Source organism: Xiphophorus couchianus, chromosome 3, assembly GCF_001444195.1.
Source record: "Xiphophorus couchianus chromosome 3, X_couchianus-1.0, whole genome shotgun sequence".
Taxonomy (NCBI): Eukaryota; Metazoa; Chordata; class Actinopteri; order Cyprinodontiformes; family Poeciliidae; genus Xiphophorus; species Xiphophorus couchianus.
In genome coordinates this window covers 9,898,910-9,917,814 of record NC_040230.1, presented here as the reverse complement: position 1 = coordinate 9,917,814, position 18,905 = coordinate 9,898,910, and the positions used below count along the sequence as shown (strand labels likewise).

Genomic DNA, 18,905 nt, shown 5'->3' with positions numbered 1-18,905 from the left:
AGTGTCAACATACTGATAAACTTTGATAATGTCACATCATGAACAATGTTCTTGTGAAACAGGTACATTTTTAACAAATCCATATTAAGTGCAGAACATTGCAAACTTTAGTTTATTTTTTTACTATAAAGAACGCAAATACTTCCATAAGTAAGCAAGTACTTTATGAGCTTGTGTTTTTAGGGTACTTTAAGTTTCCTAAAAATATAAGTAGGCCATCCACCAACCCACTCTGCACTGTCCTGTGTGTCGGCTCTGATAAATCATTGGGTGTGACCTTTATTTGCTGAGTGAAACCTGAGCAGCCCAAGCAAACTGGCTTCCCTTCAAATAAGCAACAGATGTGTTGAAGTAGTTGTGTTGTTTACTCACTTGAATGTATTATTCATTTTCAAATGATGGATCTGTTTGACTCAACAGCTTCATCACTGCTAATCTGTTATCAGGAACAGCACAGCAACACAAGTTAGATCCTATTTCTTTGCTGGATAATCAAGATTATAATCAGTCCTTTCTTTTGTTGAAGCATTAGTTTTTACCACAATAAATATAACATTTAAGTTTAATACAAACATCTTCGTTAATCAGGATGAATTGAGTCAAAAAAGCAAAACTTTGCAAAGTTCTGGTGAAATACAATCATTCGTCAGAGCTTTATACATCTTTATCTAACTGCAGCAGACAGCCATCTCGGGTTGCCAGGTGTCAGAGTGAGAAAACAAAAAAACTCACTGCACACCTGAATCTCATCTGTGAAAAGGACAATGAGGAAGTGGCCATGTAACAGAAACACGGCGTGAAGGTGAGTTTCCATAAATACACAGTATTCCTAAACACAACTCAGACTCAAAAAGATTTAGCAAAACAAAGCTAGGATTTTATGTTTGTGTCAAACACAAATTAAGGATCCATATGAAGTTGAAATAAGGGATAAAATAACATTTCAGGTTGTCTTTACTACCATACTGTAATTAGCTCTTGTGTGTGCAGGAGCCATCCTACCAAAGTTGGCAGACAATACAGCTCTGGTTCTGCAAAAAGAGACCCTCTAAAATATAGATGAGGAAATCCACACCTGTTTCCAAGTAACCAAGGCAGGTATAATGTACTGTGACGAATGCCAGTGCATGTGCATTCACACTTGTTTGGCTTCATGCACGAGCAACACGAGTTCCTAGTTTTACCTGTGCAGACACCGTGTTGGAACGGCAGCTGCTGCTAACCTGTTTGGTCTGAAGAAATAGGCCGAATCTGATGAAAGGGAGAGTATGAAAATACTCCAACGTCCATTCTGAAGAGGTTTTCTGTGTTTACCACCTGCTGAATGTTTTCCCACATGGAAACAGGTCTGCTGAGGCCCAACTGAGACGTCCTGAAGCTGGAAGTGGAGACTTGGTGGAGGGTGGGCGACTGGAGAGACAGAGGTCTTCACAGGTGTTTCCTCTGAGCGTTGAGCATCAATTTGTGCAAACATGAATCCCATGTGGAAGGTTTATAAAGGCAAAGTGATGAAGACTCTGAATCCTGAGTATGAGGAGGATACTGCAGAGGAGGTAAAGGATTTACACACAAGTATGAGATAAAAGATCAAATCTGAGAAATCTCACGATTAACACCAAGATCGGGTCACTTGTTTTATTTTTGTAATATTTGAAACAATGTTAGCTACATCTTGTAGGATGATGTCCTTTTGATATGAAAGAAACTTGATGAATAATGATACCATGTATTGTCCTTTGTCTTGTGCATTTTAATTAATTTATGTTAAATATTGTCTGAGACTTCAGACATGGACATATTAGTTTAGAAATACTCATTTTATTTTAACATCATTGCATATTGAGTTTGTCTACTGGGGTTGAATATGATTTATATTTTGTAACTAGAAAAAACAAACTAAACACAAGATAATTAAAAGCTTAAGCAAGAAAATATATACATTATCTGTAAAAAAATATTTGAGGAAATGAATATTTTTTTACTTTTAACCATTTCATCTACAAGAGCTAAACTCTGAGGCTACCCTTAATGTGGAAACTACTTATTGCAAAATAGCTGCAACAATCAAATTTCTAAAGCATCTTTGGCACTTTTTCCAAGATCATCTCTTAGGAACAGAGTTTTTACATTTTGAAGAACAAAATACTTGTCTATTTTCCATTGCAGTAGGTTTAGTTCTTTCTGGAATTGCTGCTGCTGCAAGAGAGGGTGCTGTGCTGACCCAGTTCGCTACAGAGCAGAGAAATTCGATCTCAGTTTGGAGCTGAGCAAGCGGATTAGTTGGCCTTCCAGTGCCTGACTGACGGGGGATGAGACAGATAGCCAACTCTTCAGCGCACACTCAGATCATGTCAGCTGACATCTTCAACTTGTGCTCTCGTTGAAATGCTAGAGTTCCTGTTAGGACGAAATAATGCATTGCATGTGTGGACAGAGTTTACAGTTTACAGATCCTATTGCTTAGCAAGTCTGTTTAGGGAAGGTAAAGCACATTTTCAGCCACAAGGCAGTTCAAAGTGCTTTGCATGAATTAGAAGGAAATACAAACAAAACAACAAAACCAAAAAAAAAACAAAAAGGTAAAAAGTACAAAACTAAATATTAGTTCCCCATGTTTATTAAGATTAAGTCCATAATTTATAAACTAATAGAGGTTTCTTTGGATCTTAAGAACTTATTTTTGTCACATTTAAACAACTTTTAAATTATTTTTGCAAGGTAATGGAACAATAGATAAGAGAAAATAATATCTTTTCCCCCAGTGTCACACAATACAATGTGTATTCTTGGAAGGCAACAATTAATGTGTGCTTCAAATAAGAGTTTACCACAGTTTCTGGAGGTTGCAATATTCAGAACGCACACTAGATGGCGGTATCTTTACAGAAACTCTGGTCTACTGCATTAATTGAACATTGGAAGGTGGAAAGGTGAAGTACATTCATTTTGTTCAATGCTGTTGCAGGTCACAGAGGTAGAACATGACATGAGTCCAATACAGGAAGATGAAGGGCCCAACTCCGTCTCTCAGCTGGCCAGAAAGGTATGTTATTAGCTGACCTGATAAATATCAACATACAAGAACAAGTCAGTGCAATACTTGTCTTGACAGGGAATACAATTAAAGCTCCTCTTTTGAGTTTCTAAGCAATGGGGTCTTTTAGAAAACCAGAAATATATCCTATCATATGAACTTTGCGTGTTTTCTTTTTCAGATGCAGGGGGCCGGGGCTAAAAGCTGGAACAGGTTTTCGTCTCTCTTCAACAAAGAGGATGAGCACCAGCTTCTGGAGGAGACCGAGTGCCCGCCTGTCGCTGATCAGTGAGTCCAGAGCGTATTTACGTTCCAGTTTATTGGTGTCAAAATCAGAGGCGTTTTTTGCACGACTTGTTTACTGTATTAATGTAAAGTCTGTAAGACCTTTTGTATGAAATGTTTCTCTGAGGCCCTAAAGTGAAGAGTTAATAAAGTAATTTTATCATTAAAAGAAAATCTCAAGAGACCGTCATCATCTTTATCCCAAATCAAGTTTAGTTTGTCTGCTTCAAGATTAAGCATTTCTCATCAAGCTGAATAATTTTGATTATATCCGCCCTTTTTTTAATCTAAATTGGATTTGATACATTATTGAAGCACGAGGTCAATAACACCCATGACTTTCCTGAACTTTCAGCCCTCTCGCAGTAAAACCTGAAGAACCTCCTCGACCGACCAGGCGCAGTGGATTCTGGGATAGTTTTGCAACCAACTTTGCTGCAAAGAAGCAGGCCGAAGCTGCTGCTGCTGCTGCAGCTGCAAATGAGGGTGTGGCAGAGTCAAGTGAAGAAGGAGCGACTCAGGCTGCAGAGGAGGAGCAGCAGGTCGGCCCGACTGAGGAGACGGAAGCAGGAAGCAGCAGCAACAGCAGCTTCTCTAAATATGTGACGCTGGGAGGGAGCAGCGAAGAGGCCTCCTTTAAGTGGAACTTTGTTACCAGCAAGCTGGCAGAGCTGAAAACCAAGGGCATGGTGAATAAGACCAACTGATCGCTACAAAGATGTCTTCTAACATTCTTACAAAATGTTACAGCAAATCATATTTACTTTAACTTTATTTCATTATAATCTCATTTGATTGTTTTCAAGTCTTAAAGGTAAAAAGACATTAAAACTTTTTTTTTTTTTCAATCAATGAACCATAAAAGGTGGGACGTGGTGTGTATAAACATTGATCCTGGACTAGATATTAAACTGTGGATTACTTCTGCAGTTCAGTGCACACTGAACTGTTGAAATAAATGTTGCAGAATAAATGTTTAGTGTCTACTTATCTAAGAAAGCCTAAATGTTTATCCTGCAACAATTGAATTTGTGCCTCAGTAATAGGGCAGGTGAAATGTGCATTCCTCTCCTTATCTCTGTAAAGTGATGCTTGCACCCTTCCATGATGTGAGGTAAACAGAGGTTTATTGCTGTTTTCAGTAACACTTGAAAACTTTAAAATGGAGTTTGTGTGGTCAGATTTTCCACCACAGTGCTTCAAACAAGACAAAAGGACCCATCTACCTTTCAACAAATCTAACCTAATCTGTAGTTTAGGAGAAAACTGGATTAAAAGATTAAAGGCAGCGATAGCTGGATTAGCTGAGGATCAGACCACTTAACCTGTTCAGAGAGAATTACAGCTCAAAGGTCTTTAATTCTTGTAAGACCCTTTGTATGGGCAAACACTTACTAAGAAATTCTTCCTTTGTGATGTGAAATGACAGACTAAAATGTGTGTTTGGTCATAAAATCTGAAACCATGACTTGAATTTTCTAATCTTTGAGACTGAAATGTGCAATGTGTGAATTCTTTGTGAATGTTCTTATTTAGTGTCTTTTGACTTGTATGTTTATTTTGTTTTTGGTTCTGATATGACAAAATAAAGATTGTTTTCCCTGAAAGTTTTGCAGTCTCATTTAAAAAGATCTCTAAAGCACAACAACAGTGCAAAATGTACCTAAATATTTTGTGACTAATGCAAAGTGGTGCATAAATGTGAAGTAGAAGATTCACAAATAAGTCTCATCCACTTTGCACATATAAAGAAATTTTGCAACATGTTGCAAACATACAGTGTGCCTATCATAGCCTTGACATAATCCTTTAACTTTAGCCTCTGACAGCTGTATATTTGAACTTTTTAAATATCTTACACCCCATCTGTTGCCTCTATAAAATTCATGTCAAATGAACCTAAATACAAATGCCTGTAAACGTTACAGCATCTCTGCAGCTATTTTTCCAGTTTAACTTTTTAATTAGATTTTAAATAGTTCTACTAATTCTTTTTTTTTTTTTTTAATAGGACTCCAAAGTTGAAAGGTTGCTACCATTGACCAGCAGAGGTCGCTATTCACTTCGGAATCAGAAAACCTTGATCAACTTTTCTCTGTTTTCGCTGCGTTTTCCTCCACCACCCGTAGAAACGTATGTTTTATTATAAACTTTTTATACAAACCATTTTACTTAATTTCCCTTAGGTATCAAAGTATCTTTTTTATTTTTTTATTTGAAACTGATCATATTGTGTGTCAGAAATAGCTTCCCCCATTTCCTGTTTCCTTCTATTGTATTTCCTATTTTTTATTAACCCCCATTTCCTCTCTAACTGTAAGGTGTTGACTCAGATAAAACACAGTTTCCTTTTCCCTATTTGGGACCTTCAGGTTTCCATTTGAATTTGATATCTCACCTTTTAAAATAAAAGATACACAATTTGAGCAAATGCACCAGAAGCCCAGGCTGGTCTTTTTTTAGCCATTTCCAGCATCAGTCAGATTTGAAGCTGTCATCGTGGATTCTGTGAGACTCACTGAGCCGCAGTAGCTCTGTCCACACTTCCCTACAGTTGTCAGTCCCACTTTGAATCACAACAGATCTTTCCCTGCTTTCAGCTAAGCAACATGTTCTGCATTTGGAACTTCTTTTTTTGATTAAGTACTTACAGTATATAATAAGGTTAGAGGAGAATCAATTCCCCCAAATATTGTGCTGAACTACATATTTCAGTTAGGCTATATGACATAAAGCAGGAAAGAGGTTTGCAGAACATGGACAAGTCAGAAGTGAGACAAATAGTTTTTTTTTTTCTTCAGGAAAAGAAGCATCTACAGAAGATCTACAACAATAAGCATCTTTTCAAAAAAAGTAGATATTTTTGCTTAGCACACAAGCAATTAAACCAAAATGCACATTCTGTAAGATTTAAGAACACTTCACACTCAAGATTTATGAGTAAACTGAAAATATCTTAAAAGTTCAACATAGAAACAAATTTAAAACATGAAAAATCCTCTTCGTTAGTCTTTTCTAGCAGCATCCGAGACAACAGCTGAACTATTTTATCTACTTTAGATTTATTTGAATAACAAAGATATTTGTGGAATGTGCTGCACCTAGTTTGAAACCCACCCTCCACCTAGTTTGCCTGTTTATTGGTTGAATGGAAAGTTGAAATGTCAACAAAAATGTATGCTTGATATGGAGGAATCAAAATCAAAGTTTAACTGTAGTGTAAAGAGAACAGAAGAGCAATAACAAGAGCAGCTCCATACCACTCATAGTTTCCTAAGGGTTTTGGAGATTGAAAATGAATAAAACTGAAAAGAAAATAATAATAAAAATAAAAATACAGATCAAGTTTAGGTCTTATTAAGTTTATCTTGTTTTGCTTGTTCTTTTGCTTCTGTTTTTCAATGCTGCATGTTTCTCAGTTGATTTGTTTTTCCACTGCCTGAACACTGGGTTTCATTTTACTAATAACCAAACCTGAATTCCTTTGGTCGTTATTGTCCATAGAGCTCTCTGTCTGGTCCTTGTTTTGGGGGTTTTTCCTGCCCAGTTTTCTTCTTGGATTCCTCACTACTGAGTCACATCTTACTCATGTGGAAAGTGAGCTCTATAGTTCAGCACACCTGCTGCCTCTGAAACCACTGTTTGAAAGAGCAACTGCTGGACAATGTATTGTTAAGTCATTTCAGAGTTCATTAATAAAAACAGGCTGACATGGTGATCCATCTAACCTAAACAAATGATGCAAGGAGGAATTTTGCAGGATGCATTTGCTTTGATTTAATTTGTTTTGTGAAAAATAATTTCCATAATTGTTCCTTTTGGGGTTTTGATGTGTGGCATAGATATTCATGGACGTTGCTTCTATCCTTTTCCATTTAGCATTTGAAAAATCTATTGTTAACATACACTATATTGCCTCAAAATAATTGAAATCAGTCACCAGCTACAGCCCTCAGGCCTCATGTGGGCTCCAGATTAGCTCCAGATCTGTGCATAGAAAGCTTTTTGGAAAGGGCTTCAGTGTCTAAACAGCTGCGTCCAAGAATTAAGAGGTGATGCAAAGTGTAAACTTTGAGGCAAAGAAGAGTTAGCGTGTGTGGGACAAATTTTCATGGGTTGGCCTCAACACCTAAGTTGCAATGAACAAACTGTTCCTGTTGTAACATAATAGTGAATCAGTGCACAAAGTAACTCCATAAAGACATGGTAGAGAAGAACTGGACTGATCAGAGTCCTGACTTCAACCTGACTGAGCACTTTTGGGATGAGCTAGAGCAGCAACCTTCACCTCCAACAAAAGTGTCTGATGTTCCAAAATGCTATTCTGAAAGAAGGGTCAGAAATTTTAACAAATACACTTCTAAATTTACAGACAGTCTTCCTAAAATAGTTTAAGCTTTTGTAGCAGCAAATGGAGGGAAAGATTCATAGCCTTTGCATTAAAAACTGGATGTCAAAGTCTAATTTCTGTATAAAAGCAAAATTCCCAAATAGCTTTAGAAATGTACACTACATTAGGAAGTGGCAGGAGAATAACTGTAAGAAAAGAGAGGCTGCTTTCAAATCAAATAATTTTTAAAACAATTTACAGCCTAATATTAAATTTACTTGAGGATAACAGAGTTCAGAATAAGTTTTAACTTTGTTTTTTGCAGATCGTATATGAATGGATGATGTAACAGAGAAAACTGAGATCCAACAGCTGATGCAAAATTTCAGTTTAGTTGCACACAAATACAGTAGACAGGCCAAGTTTCTAACTCTAAGTTTTACAGTCCTGTCAGAAAGATATGTTACAGCCCAAATTTCTCTCCAAAGAGCTTTTTTTTTTTTACTATTTTATTACTGACTGTTCTCTCTGACTTTTCCCTTTTTACAGAAACAGTATATAGAACTTTCTTAATCTCACAAAAGGCATTTTTGTCAAGCATTTAATGAGGTGAGAAATGCAAACAATTCTTTTTTTTTTCTGTCCTCAGACTTGTTTTGTCTCTAAAATTTGAGACCAGAAGTTAGTCGGTGAGATGATTTATAGGTAGAATTATGGAAATGTCTGTAAAAATCAAAGCTGCTTCCATCACTGAGCCCCACAGGCATGTCTGGCTTCACTCAGGTGTGACATCGTTGTGGTGGGCGTCTCAACAGACACGGTGACTCACAGACTGGAGCACCGGTTGCATCTGGAAGAGAACAGCAAAGATCTTTTCACAAAAACAATGTTGGGAGATTCATTATAGTGACCTACCTGCAACTTTCCCACCTGTACAAGGCGAGAGGGAGGAAACATGTCTGGGGAATAGCCCTCAAACACTCAGTGTATTCACTGTGTAGACTAAAAGCACATAAAGATGGTGAAACATGTCTTGCTTGTTGCATACCAGAGGGAAAATTAAATGTTTTATGAGCATCATACAAAATAATCAACTCAGTGTAAAAGAGAAAACAGACAATTCCATTTAAGCATTGTATCTTACTGAATTCTGTGATGGGAAGCCCAATTATTTTGTTTTTAAAACTCTGTAAGACTTTCACATTTCAATATTAAACCTTTTGGCCATTTCTCTGATTACACATTATTTAGATATTCTGAACAACCAATGGATTGTTCCAAAGCATAAAATGTTGCAGATAGTTGGTAATCTACTTCAAAGCAAGTTTCTTAAGTTGTTTATTGTTTGCATAAATGTATACAAACGTATTAATTAATGTCTTTCACATCTAAATTAATTATAACAACTTTATTAGGAACATCTTGCTAGTAGGGGGCTGGACCCCCTCAGAAAACTGCCTAAATTTGTTGTTCATTAGGCATTAGAAATGTTTCTCAGAGATTTTGATCCATATTTAAATGATGGCATTATAGAGTGTCACCACTTCCAAGTTGCTGTATTAGATAAGGATCTGGTGAATGTGGAGACTACTAGCTACTTGATTGTGCTACAAAATGGAAAATACATGATACAACCCTTTAAATGTTTTTCTATTTACAGTAATAACTCTAAAATCAGAAAAATATGTTAACATAAATGCTTCAGAAAAAAAATCCAGACTTAAAGATAGCTTTGAACTGATAGTTTTATCATCTGAAAGCAGGAGATCAACCAAACAAACATGCAAAAAAAACAAAAAAAAAAACAGTTTGCAGCATTTATCTGAGCTGCAGAGATAAGTGGACAATGTGATTTCTGAAGTGGGACTAACCCTCTCCTGGATAACCATGACCCCTGTCTTTCAACCTGCAACACACGATAATCGCCCAGGCGATAATGTGAGGACGACACAGAAACATTATTCTAGTGGCAGCACACAGACGGCTTGTCACTGGTTTAGATTTTTAAAGTAGCTTTTAAAGTCTTGCAATGTTTTCCAGAAGAAATGGGTTGGGAGAGAGGTGTATTTTCCATCCACCATGTCACATGAAGTTCACACATTATGTTTCATTAATGTGATCTACTGGCTCAGTCAGAGAATTTAAAAGAAAACTTGCTCCCTTTTCCCAGCAGAGGGTTAATCCCTCCAAATCTACCCCTGTGGTCACACCACAATCCACAGAAAATAACTAAAACACACAGACACAGTGGTGACCTGTCGGCTATCTGTAGGATGTGAAATCTGATCTCCACTTGCAGCTCTGCCTCTAAATCTCCTGTAAATGTATGGATTTTTCTTTACTCATTGATGCCACTAAAAGCTCAGAGTGTAAACAATTGTCTAGTAAACACAAGTCGATTCATTTTGTTGAAATGAGTGCATTTTTGAGTCCATTCGTGTTTGAATCAGTTGAGTCTGCTGGTTGTTTTCACATAGTGGTGACCACCTACAACCAGGTGTCTTGAGACTGGCAAATATGAACCCCTATTCCCATCAGAGACAGATTTCTTTATCAACACGAGGGCAAATCAGGGAGTTTCAGGTCATCATGTTGCTGTGCTGGTTCATGTAAAATTTTGACGTTGTTACTTGTTTTTGCTGTTGGGATCCAATGTAATTCTTCCATCTTCCCACCAAATCTGAAAGGCTCAGGTTACTGTTTCTTCAGCTGTTTAGGGTTGTTGTTCTTTGGCTTTGCTCCCAACCTGCTGATAAAACCTCTAAGCCCAAACACACACCCTCCCCCCCACACACACACAGAAACAAACGCATGCACACAAAGTGTGAGAACTACCCGACAAAAGGGTGGGAATTCAAACAAATCTATATAGAAAAACAGGATTTTTCTGAGTCACTCAAATAAAAAATATTCTCTTTACTGCTGACTTTGATACCTGTACATTATTTGTTGTCTGATTAGAAAAGTATCTAAAAGTGCTATTCCAAATGTGGACAATGTTAAGAATTAAAAGCAGGGCTCTGCTCCACAGGAGGCAGTCTGTGGTTAGACTCCCGAAGAAGTCACGCTGGAGGTGATGGACTACTGCAAGTGAAGGTACTAATGATTATTTGATTTCTAACCTGTTCTGGATGTCCTTTGTGTGTGGTCTACACCTGCCATCTTTGTGAGAGCTTAATAAATCCTCTAAAACGATCTCCGACTTGGAACAGTCATTTTGTTTAACTAAATCATAATAGTCACATACTCAAAAAAGTTCACACTGCACGTAAGAAGTAAATCGAAGGGAAGAATATATTTCACGCACACACAAAAATATGAATTTACAAACTAAAAAAATCCATAAGGGAATATTAGCAACTGGAATTCGAAGAAAATACTGGGCAAAGTTGAGGAGATAATATCTTCAGAAGTGTCGAACTCTCTAGAAAGAGTATTTTATTTTGATACAGGTATCTAACGGTCCATATAGCCTACAAACACCACTTTGAGCCGCTAAGAACCGATAACAGGCAGCGGAAAACAACAGAGGGACTTGGCGAAATGAGGTTAGCGGGGAAAACGCACGCCGCCTGGCCCCGTCAGCGGAGCTACGCTGCTCCGAAAACTCCGGAGCGTATTTCAAAGAAGCCTAATTTTGGATGAACTAAGTTGATAGATGAAGCTATAAGGACTACTTTTTGTGGCAAATTAATAGGGTACTTACCTCTATTTACCGGTGCTGGTTGCACATTGCAATGGACGCCATCTTGCAGGTCCAGAGACAAGGGAGTTATGACTGCAGGATGGTGTGGAAAGCCTCGCCCTCGCGCTCTGGCTTTTCAAAATAAAAACTCAGGCTAACCATTTTTCTCAGAGGCCAGGTGTCCGGTATTGTTTGTTTCTCACAGGAGCATTACTTAAACTGACTTGCGCTTGGCAGATTGTCTTTCTGCAGCTTGTATAAAGTCTATGTGTGATAGGGACCCTGTGTAAGCCGGACAGAGAGAACTTACGGGTCAGATATCTTGTCAAAAATGTTGTCATGAAAATCGAAATTGAGCGCTCGTTATCCGGTTTTTCTGTTTTCGTTTTGTTCACTAAATGGGAAATCGGATAACGGGCCGTCATCCGATTTTGGTTTAATAAACGAAAAACTAGTCTATTTTCGTTTTTTCATTTCAAACAAAAAAGAAACAAACTGCCTGAAAATACACTGACCGCAAAAGGTAAAGAGCTGGAAAAGCAAAGTGAAAAACTACGAGAGGAGAATGCTGGTCTTAAGAAGAGGCTCAGAGAAAAGGTACAGAATGAAATGGAGCCTTCGCATAAAAGGTCTGAAGGAGGAGAAAGATGAAGACGTCAGGACTTTAGTCATATGTACTCTGAAGCACATCGTTCCTGAATCTGCATCAAGGCTGAAGGGGGACGTGCATGTTGTTCATCGACTGGGACGAAGGATGGAGAACAAACACAGAACCGTTATTGTGCTATTTACACGAAGATTATTGAAGGAAGAAATCTGGAAGAAGACCAAAAAATCCACTTATTGCAAAGAACTGGGCATCCGGTTTGCTAAAATGCTACCCAAAGAAACCTGGGAGGAGGGAAATTGTCTGTGGCTGCAGATTGATCAAGCCAGGGGAGCAGGGAAGGTGGCCTACTGATGGACGCCAAATCGGACTGGAAGGTACCTATACTGACTAAGGTGGAGATGTAGACTTTGTAACAGGACCTGCTGCTCAACATCATTTTGTGGTAATCAGTTTAACTGAGTTTTCTTTTTCTTTTCTATTCAAGTAGCTTTTTTTTGTTTGTTTATAATGTTGAATAAGAAAATTTCATTTATTTCACTCAATGTTAGCATATCTAGCTACTTCACTGACTCAATTGCTTCGGATGCCTATGCGGGTTTTCTTCCATTGGCTTTTTGTCCACACAATGAAACGAGCACATAAAGCATTTTGGGTTCTCTCTCCAAGTTTAGAATTTTTAGCTGAATTCTTTTTGTTTCCTTATCTGTCGGTAGGCTATGAAAACTACCTCTTATCACAGAAACACTGTCTTTTTGGTTTCGGGAGCACGTTCAAAGCACACCTGTTGCTGCCACAAATTAAGTTTGGTCTAATTATTAGAGCACAGCAGTTACCCGAGTTCCACAGGGGCATCTTACGGCCCTTTCTAGTGGCAAGTTGTTCTCTAGAACAGATTAATGTGTGGTTCGGTTCAGTTCGGTTCGGTTCGGTTCCGGTCCAGTGGGGAGATTCTCCGGGTTACGGACAGCTGCGGTCTTTTCTCCGCTTATTTGCAGCGACACTCAGCAACGGAGAACCTCGACGTTCTGGTTGTGATGGACTAAATAAATCCGGATATATATATTTTTGTACTATAGAAATGTATTGCTGGCCCAAACATAATGATAAAGATTCAGATCATGAACTTTATGACTTGTTAAATCCAAATGAAAACTCAAATTCACATCACACCAAGCTAATATTATGTATTTCTACTGTTTTACACTGTTGGCACAAACCTGCAGCTCAGAACTCTGACCAGCTTCTCTGCTTTTCTCTTTGTTAAAGTCGGTTCTTCAGAGAGACGAGCTGCTAGCAGCGCTGCTAATTACCAAACTTAACGCTGTGTTCCTGTCGCTCCCCGTGATTAAACTCACAAACTGTCCTCTGAACTGAGCAGCTCTCTGATGGCAGACGGCGTCTCCGTGAACAAGTTTTACCAAACATTGTACAGTAACTGAAAAGAGAGATGTAACTTCTATCATGAATATAGATGAACAAAAAACCCTACAAATTACAGTAAAATGCCGCTACTTCCGGTGGGCGCCGGAAGTAAGACTCATAATCGTTTCCACAGTAAGCCTCCCAGGAATAGAGTTCTGGCAGAGTGGCGTGCTGAGCAGTACTACTTCTCTTAAACAATTCCTCAAATAAGAGTTAATGAATTTTAGAATCGTTTCACACAGTAAGCCTCCCAGGAATATGGTGGAAAGTGAGATGGCTTTGCTGTTGCCTGGCAACATAGCATACATGACATTATTCCACTGATGTAATCTGATGATGCCAAAGTGTTATGATGTCATAAGGGACAAGGCATCTGTCCCTTATGACATCACAAGGAACAGATGCCTTGAATATCCAGCGTCTGAATCAAACTTGCAGAAGTCAAGCAGCAGCAGCTCGGACGTTGGGTTTTCCATATTGGATTGAACAGTGCATTTTTTCGTAGCTTTTGTGATACATCAGTCGGACAGCCAAAATGCTGCCAATTAACACTTATTTTTTAACAGAATGCGAAATTAAAGAAATGAGTAGAGATGAATTGATCTTCGTGAATCTGGATTTCATACAAAGGTTTAAAAAAATAGCTAAGGAGCATCGGAGTAGAACCACAGTGGAGGAAGAGTTGAAAGCAGCTCAGGAAGAAATTGTGCATCTAAATCAGAACATTGGTTCACTCAAGGAAAGGCTAGATGAGTCTCACAGACAAAACAAAAACCTGAACTGTAAGACAATCCCACAGTTAGAAAGAGAGATAAAGAACCAGAGGTCCCACAGGAATCAGTTGTTGATTGTGAATAAAAACTACCAAACTAAATTCAAAGACCTTCAAACCTCTTTAAATAACCTCACGGACTCAAAACTGCAGCTTGAGAGGACGTTGGCAGAAAAAAGAGAAGCAATGTCTCAACTCACAGCCTACAGAATGGATGTTGAAAAGCAGGAAAATGAAGTGGAGAGACTTCGGTTGGAATTGTACAAAAAGAGCAACTATGTTGACCAGAAGACTATTGAAATTAAGAGAGAAAAAGAAAAGTCCAGAAGTCTTGAGGGCAAGGTAAAAGATCTGGAAAAGCAGTTGAATGAGGCAAAGAATCGAATGAAAATTCTTGGGGATAGACTTTCAAAAACTCTGGTGGGAGATCCATATAAGTATGAACCAAGTGCCACGTTTTCTGACACTGTATTATTTCAGAAAAAAGTGCAAAACAGGGTATTAGCAACATATCAGAAGGCAAGAGCTCTCCAGGAGGGAAAACCCTTGAAGAAGCAGGCCGAGAGCCACTCAACGCTCTCAGCCTTACAACAGCAAGAAAGCGTAAAACTACAGGTAGAAGACTTACGACGACAGCAAGAAGCCATGGGTAAGGAAAGAAGTTTTCACCGCACAGAATTTGATTGGAAAAGGCTGAAGGAGGAAATTCAGTCCTTAAATGGTCAGATACAGGCACTAACTCAAAACAGGCATAGGGATCAAGAGTGCATTAAAAATCTCACTGAACAAGTGTCTACGATGAAAACTAAGTACTACAGGGAGAAGGAATACAAGGATTTAAATAAATCCATAAAGAGCAAAGAGACTAAGATAGAAGGTAATATTGCTGCGGAAATACCTAAAAATGAAACACAGACCAATGAACAGCAAGCCGAATTTTTACCATCCATTGAGGGAAAGTCAGTTTGTTATAAAGGAACCTTGCCTCTGAGTAGAGGCAGGTTAGAGCCAGAATTTAAAGAACACAAGCTCATAACGATAGAAAAGTTCAACCTTAGCCCAATACCCCCTAGCAAAAAGAAGCTTGAAATGCCATCATTTACACTTTCAGGCAGGAAGATTGTCCTCAGGGAACCTGAGCAGAGAAAAAATAGTGGTCAATCAGGCAGGCGTGCCACAGTTGATGGGAACGTTAAAGTTCCCTAATTAGAGGTTAAAGGCAACAAGATATTATGAGGTGCATTTGTGAGCATCACATACAAGAGGCGTATACACCTTGGGGCTGGGCTTTAACCCATGGAGCCCAGCCGGGCACAGCCGAAGAGAAGACATGATTCCCTCTTCACACGGGCTCACCACCTTTGGGGGAGACAAACTGGTGGGGTGCAGAGTCAAAAGGATGGCAGCTGAAGGTAGGGACCTTGGTGATCTGATCCTGAGCTACAGAAGCTCAGGAACAGACCAGAGTCCGGTCCTCATTGCCGGCAGTACCTCGGGCTCGTTTCCAGTGAGAGTTGGACTCCACCAAGGCTAATCTTTGTCACTAATTCTATTCAATACTTTTATTGACAGAATTTTTAGGCACAGCCAAGGTGTTGAGGGGATCCGATTTGGTGGCCTTAAGATCAGATCTCTGCTTTTTGCAGAAGATGTGGTCCTACTGCCTTCATCAGGTTGTGATCTACAGCTTTCACTGGAGCGATTCGCAGCCGAGTGCGAAGTGGCCGGGATGAGGATCGGTGCCTCCAAATCCAAGGCCATTGAGTTCTTGAGCCAGAAAATCTGGTTAGGTTGCCTCCTGATATGCATCTCATCTCTTTAAATGCATAGGTTTTCTCCGGGTGCTCCGGTTTTTCCTACCTTCGGGGAAAAAGTGATTGGACTAATTGGTCTCTTTTAAATTGACCTTAGTCTCTCACTCACTAATATTTGGAGACATTCTTTAAATGGACACACTCTCAATGCATAGGTTTTCTCCGGGTGCTCCGGTTTTTCCTACCTTCGGGGAAAAAGTGATTAGGTCAATTGCTGTCTTTTAAATTTACCTCTGTGTCTCACTCACTGACTGACAAAGAATATGAACTTATCTAGTTCAGATTCGTAATGCGTTTCTTTTTAGCACACACTCCTTACATGGCCTCATAAAATGGCTTCCAGTCCTAATGTTTCTATATTTTCTGTTTTCTTAGTCGTCTTAATTTTGAACAGGTCATAGAATATGATCAGTCTCTCTAAGCTGGAGTGTCTTCCTGTTAAAAGGGAGTTGTTCCTCTCTACTTGACTGCTCAGGATGAGGGACGGTAACAACTATCAATTGGATAATTGGATGAATGGATTGATGATTGGATTGGATGCAAAGTTTTTCTGCTGGTGCCCCGATTATTTTTACTATTCAGGAAAAGAAGTTTTTAGGCTAAGGGTGTAACTTTGTGTTGCAAGTTGGTGGGGATGAAGCGTGGGGCATGGCGGGGGGGTGCTGATGCACCCACAGTCACTGGACGACCTTTTCTTTTCTAGTGCTAAGAATAAAGCCACAACTTACATGAGAATGCAATAAATTAAGATACGATGTGTCTTTAATATAGCAAATAAGACGCAAAACCCTTTTTGGGTCTAGTTGGAGCAGTTAACTCTTTATTTAGTTATTATTGGATTCTATAAAATGTGGCTTAAAACTGAGATGCTGATGTTTGGATATGTAAAACGTATATTATCTCTGCTAATAAATCTATAGTTTGGTTTCTGTCAGCTCTAGAAACAAGACAGAAAAAAGCCAATTTCTCTTTATAATGGCCCATAATTTAATTTTACTTAGCAGGAGTCGTGGTTTAAAATTTAACAAACTTTGGCTCTTTATGCTTTATGAAATATTTCATCCTATTTGATGATTGATCTGAATATTGCCACGTTCTATGAACAAATAATGCAATTTGTCCAGGTGAAAACAGGGTGTTTTTTATGTCAGCCTGTCAGCTTAACATCACACGCAGTGACGGTTCAATTAACACAAAATAAGGTGAACTGCACACATTTTCTGACAGATAATCAGAAGTTCAGGTGCTTAAGTAGCTAATCAATTCAGATCAAACATCAAATAGGGCGAAATATTTCCTAAAGCATAGAGGAGCCAAAGTTTGTTAAATTTGAAACCATTTAAATGAATCATACTACCAACAAAAAAATAACATAAAGCACCCTTCAAACAATGTTAAAATGTTTTTGCCTATAACTGGAGAGTAACATTTTACAAGACAATTTTTTTTAAAATAGAGTCTGATCTACTGCAAGAATGTAGCATTTGTGAAGAAATATTTCATATTTGTGCTGGTCGAATCATAACTTGGAAGTTGTTGGGGGTTTTTTTCCCTCTTGGATTCCCCATAGTGTTGTGACAAAATGTCTCAAAAGAAAGTTGTCAATAACACCAAAATTGGTGTCCTAGAAAGAGGAATTCTCTGGCCAGAGAAAGTTACCCTAAGAAATTTTTGTTGCTGAATTTGATGTGGCGAACAGATTCTCTCTGTTTTCGAGCTGTTAGGGTAGAGGAAATGTAGCTGCATCCATGCAGACTGTGCGTTGCCTTCCCAGCTGTTACTCATTAGCTAATTAGCTCACCTGATCTCCATTTAGCAGTCACACCTACCAGTATGCTGGTTTCCAGACATTTCTGTTCAGATATTCTGGTTGCAATTTCTGCTGGGTTGTTTATGTTATGCCTTAATGCCAATTTGTGTTTTCACTTTTCTTTATCTTTTATTTAATTTAACACACAAGCTACCCTAGACTTACATTGGGGTCCTCAAACATCTACAGATTAAGTTATCATTTGTATTATTAGATTGTCTCTATTTTAGTTTTACTTGCACTGCTCTAACATGGCAAGAAACAGAAGCAGTGAAATTTCCAGCTGTGGAAAATCAGCCCATAAATGGTTTCCTTCTACTTTTTAAATTTTTTTTTTTTTTTTTTTTTACATATGTCAATCATGTTAATTTTGTAAGTGGATATATACGATTCATCTAACTGTTGTAAGTTATCCATCATGATGGGGAGATTCAACTTTTATTTCACATCAAGGAGTTCAGAAACATAGTCTGGAATTTGTTTAGATAATTTTCATTTAAAGTTTCAGGGCAGTATTCGTAGTTCCAGCGATTGGTGTACTTCCATTTAAAATCTATAGGAATCAATGCCTTGGTAACATTTTCTTTCACAATGTTGCATGTGACAGTTCTTTAAACAAATTGGTGTTTTTCTCTGATCACAAATAATGTCATGCAGTTGATTATTCTGGAGAGAAATGTGTGTGTGCCTATCTGATACTATGCTATGCCATTCAGCTGCAGCTTTACCTGCATGTACAATAACGTTTTTTCTTTCTATCTATAGTTTTAAGTTGAGCTTTTTAAATATTTTTAAATTAAATTCCTCCACTGAAAAACAATTTACAAAAAATAACTTCCAGTTTTTCCACCACATCAGAAGCAGCCTTCGTGCACATGGCAAACTGGTCATGCTTCCTTGCCCAGGAAATTGTGCCTGAGGGGAAAAGTGACCCTTATCGGAATGAACAAGTCAGAAATCACACTCCGATGCACAACTGGAAATTTCACTGCTTCTGTTTCTTGTTGGGGTAGCGCAGTGCAAGTTTAGAGACACTGAGTCACAGCTATACAAACCCATAAAATATCCTTACAACCTGCTCTTCTTCTCCTTAAGGAGCCACAACTCCCCCCCCATTCAGCCTTTCATCAGGACATCATTAAA

General features: G+C 38.5%; 2 protein-coding genes and 1 long non-coding RNA gene across 3 annotated transcripts; 2 read left to right on the top strand and 1 right to left on the bottom strand.

The window, feature by feature from the left end:
- The first annotated feature begins 365 nt into the window (after positions 1-365).
- LOC114139381 (uncharacterized protein C1orf232) lies at positions 366-4,117 on the top strand. The gene is made up of 5 exons (XM_028009312.1): positions 366-802; positions 1,347-1,553; positions 2,966-3,043; positions 3,216-3,322; positions 3,675-4,117. The coding sequence occupies exons 2-5, from the start codon at positions 1,473-1,475 to the stop codon at positions 4,024-4,026; spliced, it is 618 nt and encodes a 205-aa protein (XP_027865113.1). The 5' UTR covers positions 366-802; positions 1,347-1,472; the 3' UTR covers positions 4,027-4,117.
- Positions 4,118-8,139: 4,022 nt separating this feature from the next.
- On the bottom strand, positions 8,140-11,519 carry LOC114142006 (uncharacterized). The gene is made up of 2 exons (XR_003594940.1): positions 11,356-11,519; positions 8,140-8,499 (listed from the first exon to the last, which is right to left on the bottom strand). It is a non-coding gene; the product is annotated as an uncharacterized LOC114142006 (long non-coding RNA).
- A 2,127-nt stretch (positions 11,520-13,646) lies between these two features.
- On the top strand, positions 13,647-16,089 carry LOC114142004 (autophagy-related protein 23-like). The gene has a single exon (XM_028012997.1). The coding sequence runs from the start codon at positions 13,902-13,904 to the stop codon at positions 15,342-15,344; it is 1,443 nt and encodes a 480-aa protein (XP_027868798.1). The 5' UTR covers positions 13,647-13,901; the 3' UTR covers positions 15,345-16,089.
- The last annotated feature ends 2,816 nt before the right edge of the window (positions 16,090-18,905 follow it).

What these genes read in the sequence shown, in the direction of transcription:
- LOC114139381 (XM_028009312.1), top strand. Translation starts at nt 1,473, where the DNA reads ATGAATCCCATGTGGAAGGTTTATAAAGGCAAAGTGATGAAGACTCTG. An exon ending in AGGAGGATACTGCAGAGGAG is followed by an intron (nt 1,554 to 2,965) that starts GTAAAGGATTTA and finishes ATGCTGTTGCAG; the next exon opens with GTCACAGAGGTAGAACATGA. An exon ending in TGCCCGCCTGTCGCTGATCA is followed by an intron (nt 3,323 to 3,674) that starts GTGAGTCCAGAG and finishes CTGAACTTTCAG; the next exon opens with CCCTCTCGCAGTAAAACCTG.
- LOC114142004 (XM_028012997.1), top strand. Translation starts at nt 13,902, where the DNA reads ATGCTGCCAATTAACACTTATTTTTTAACAGAATGCGAAATTAAAGAA.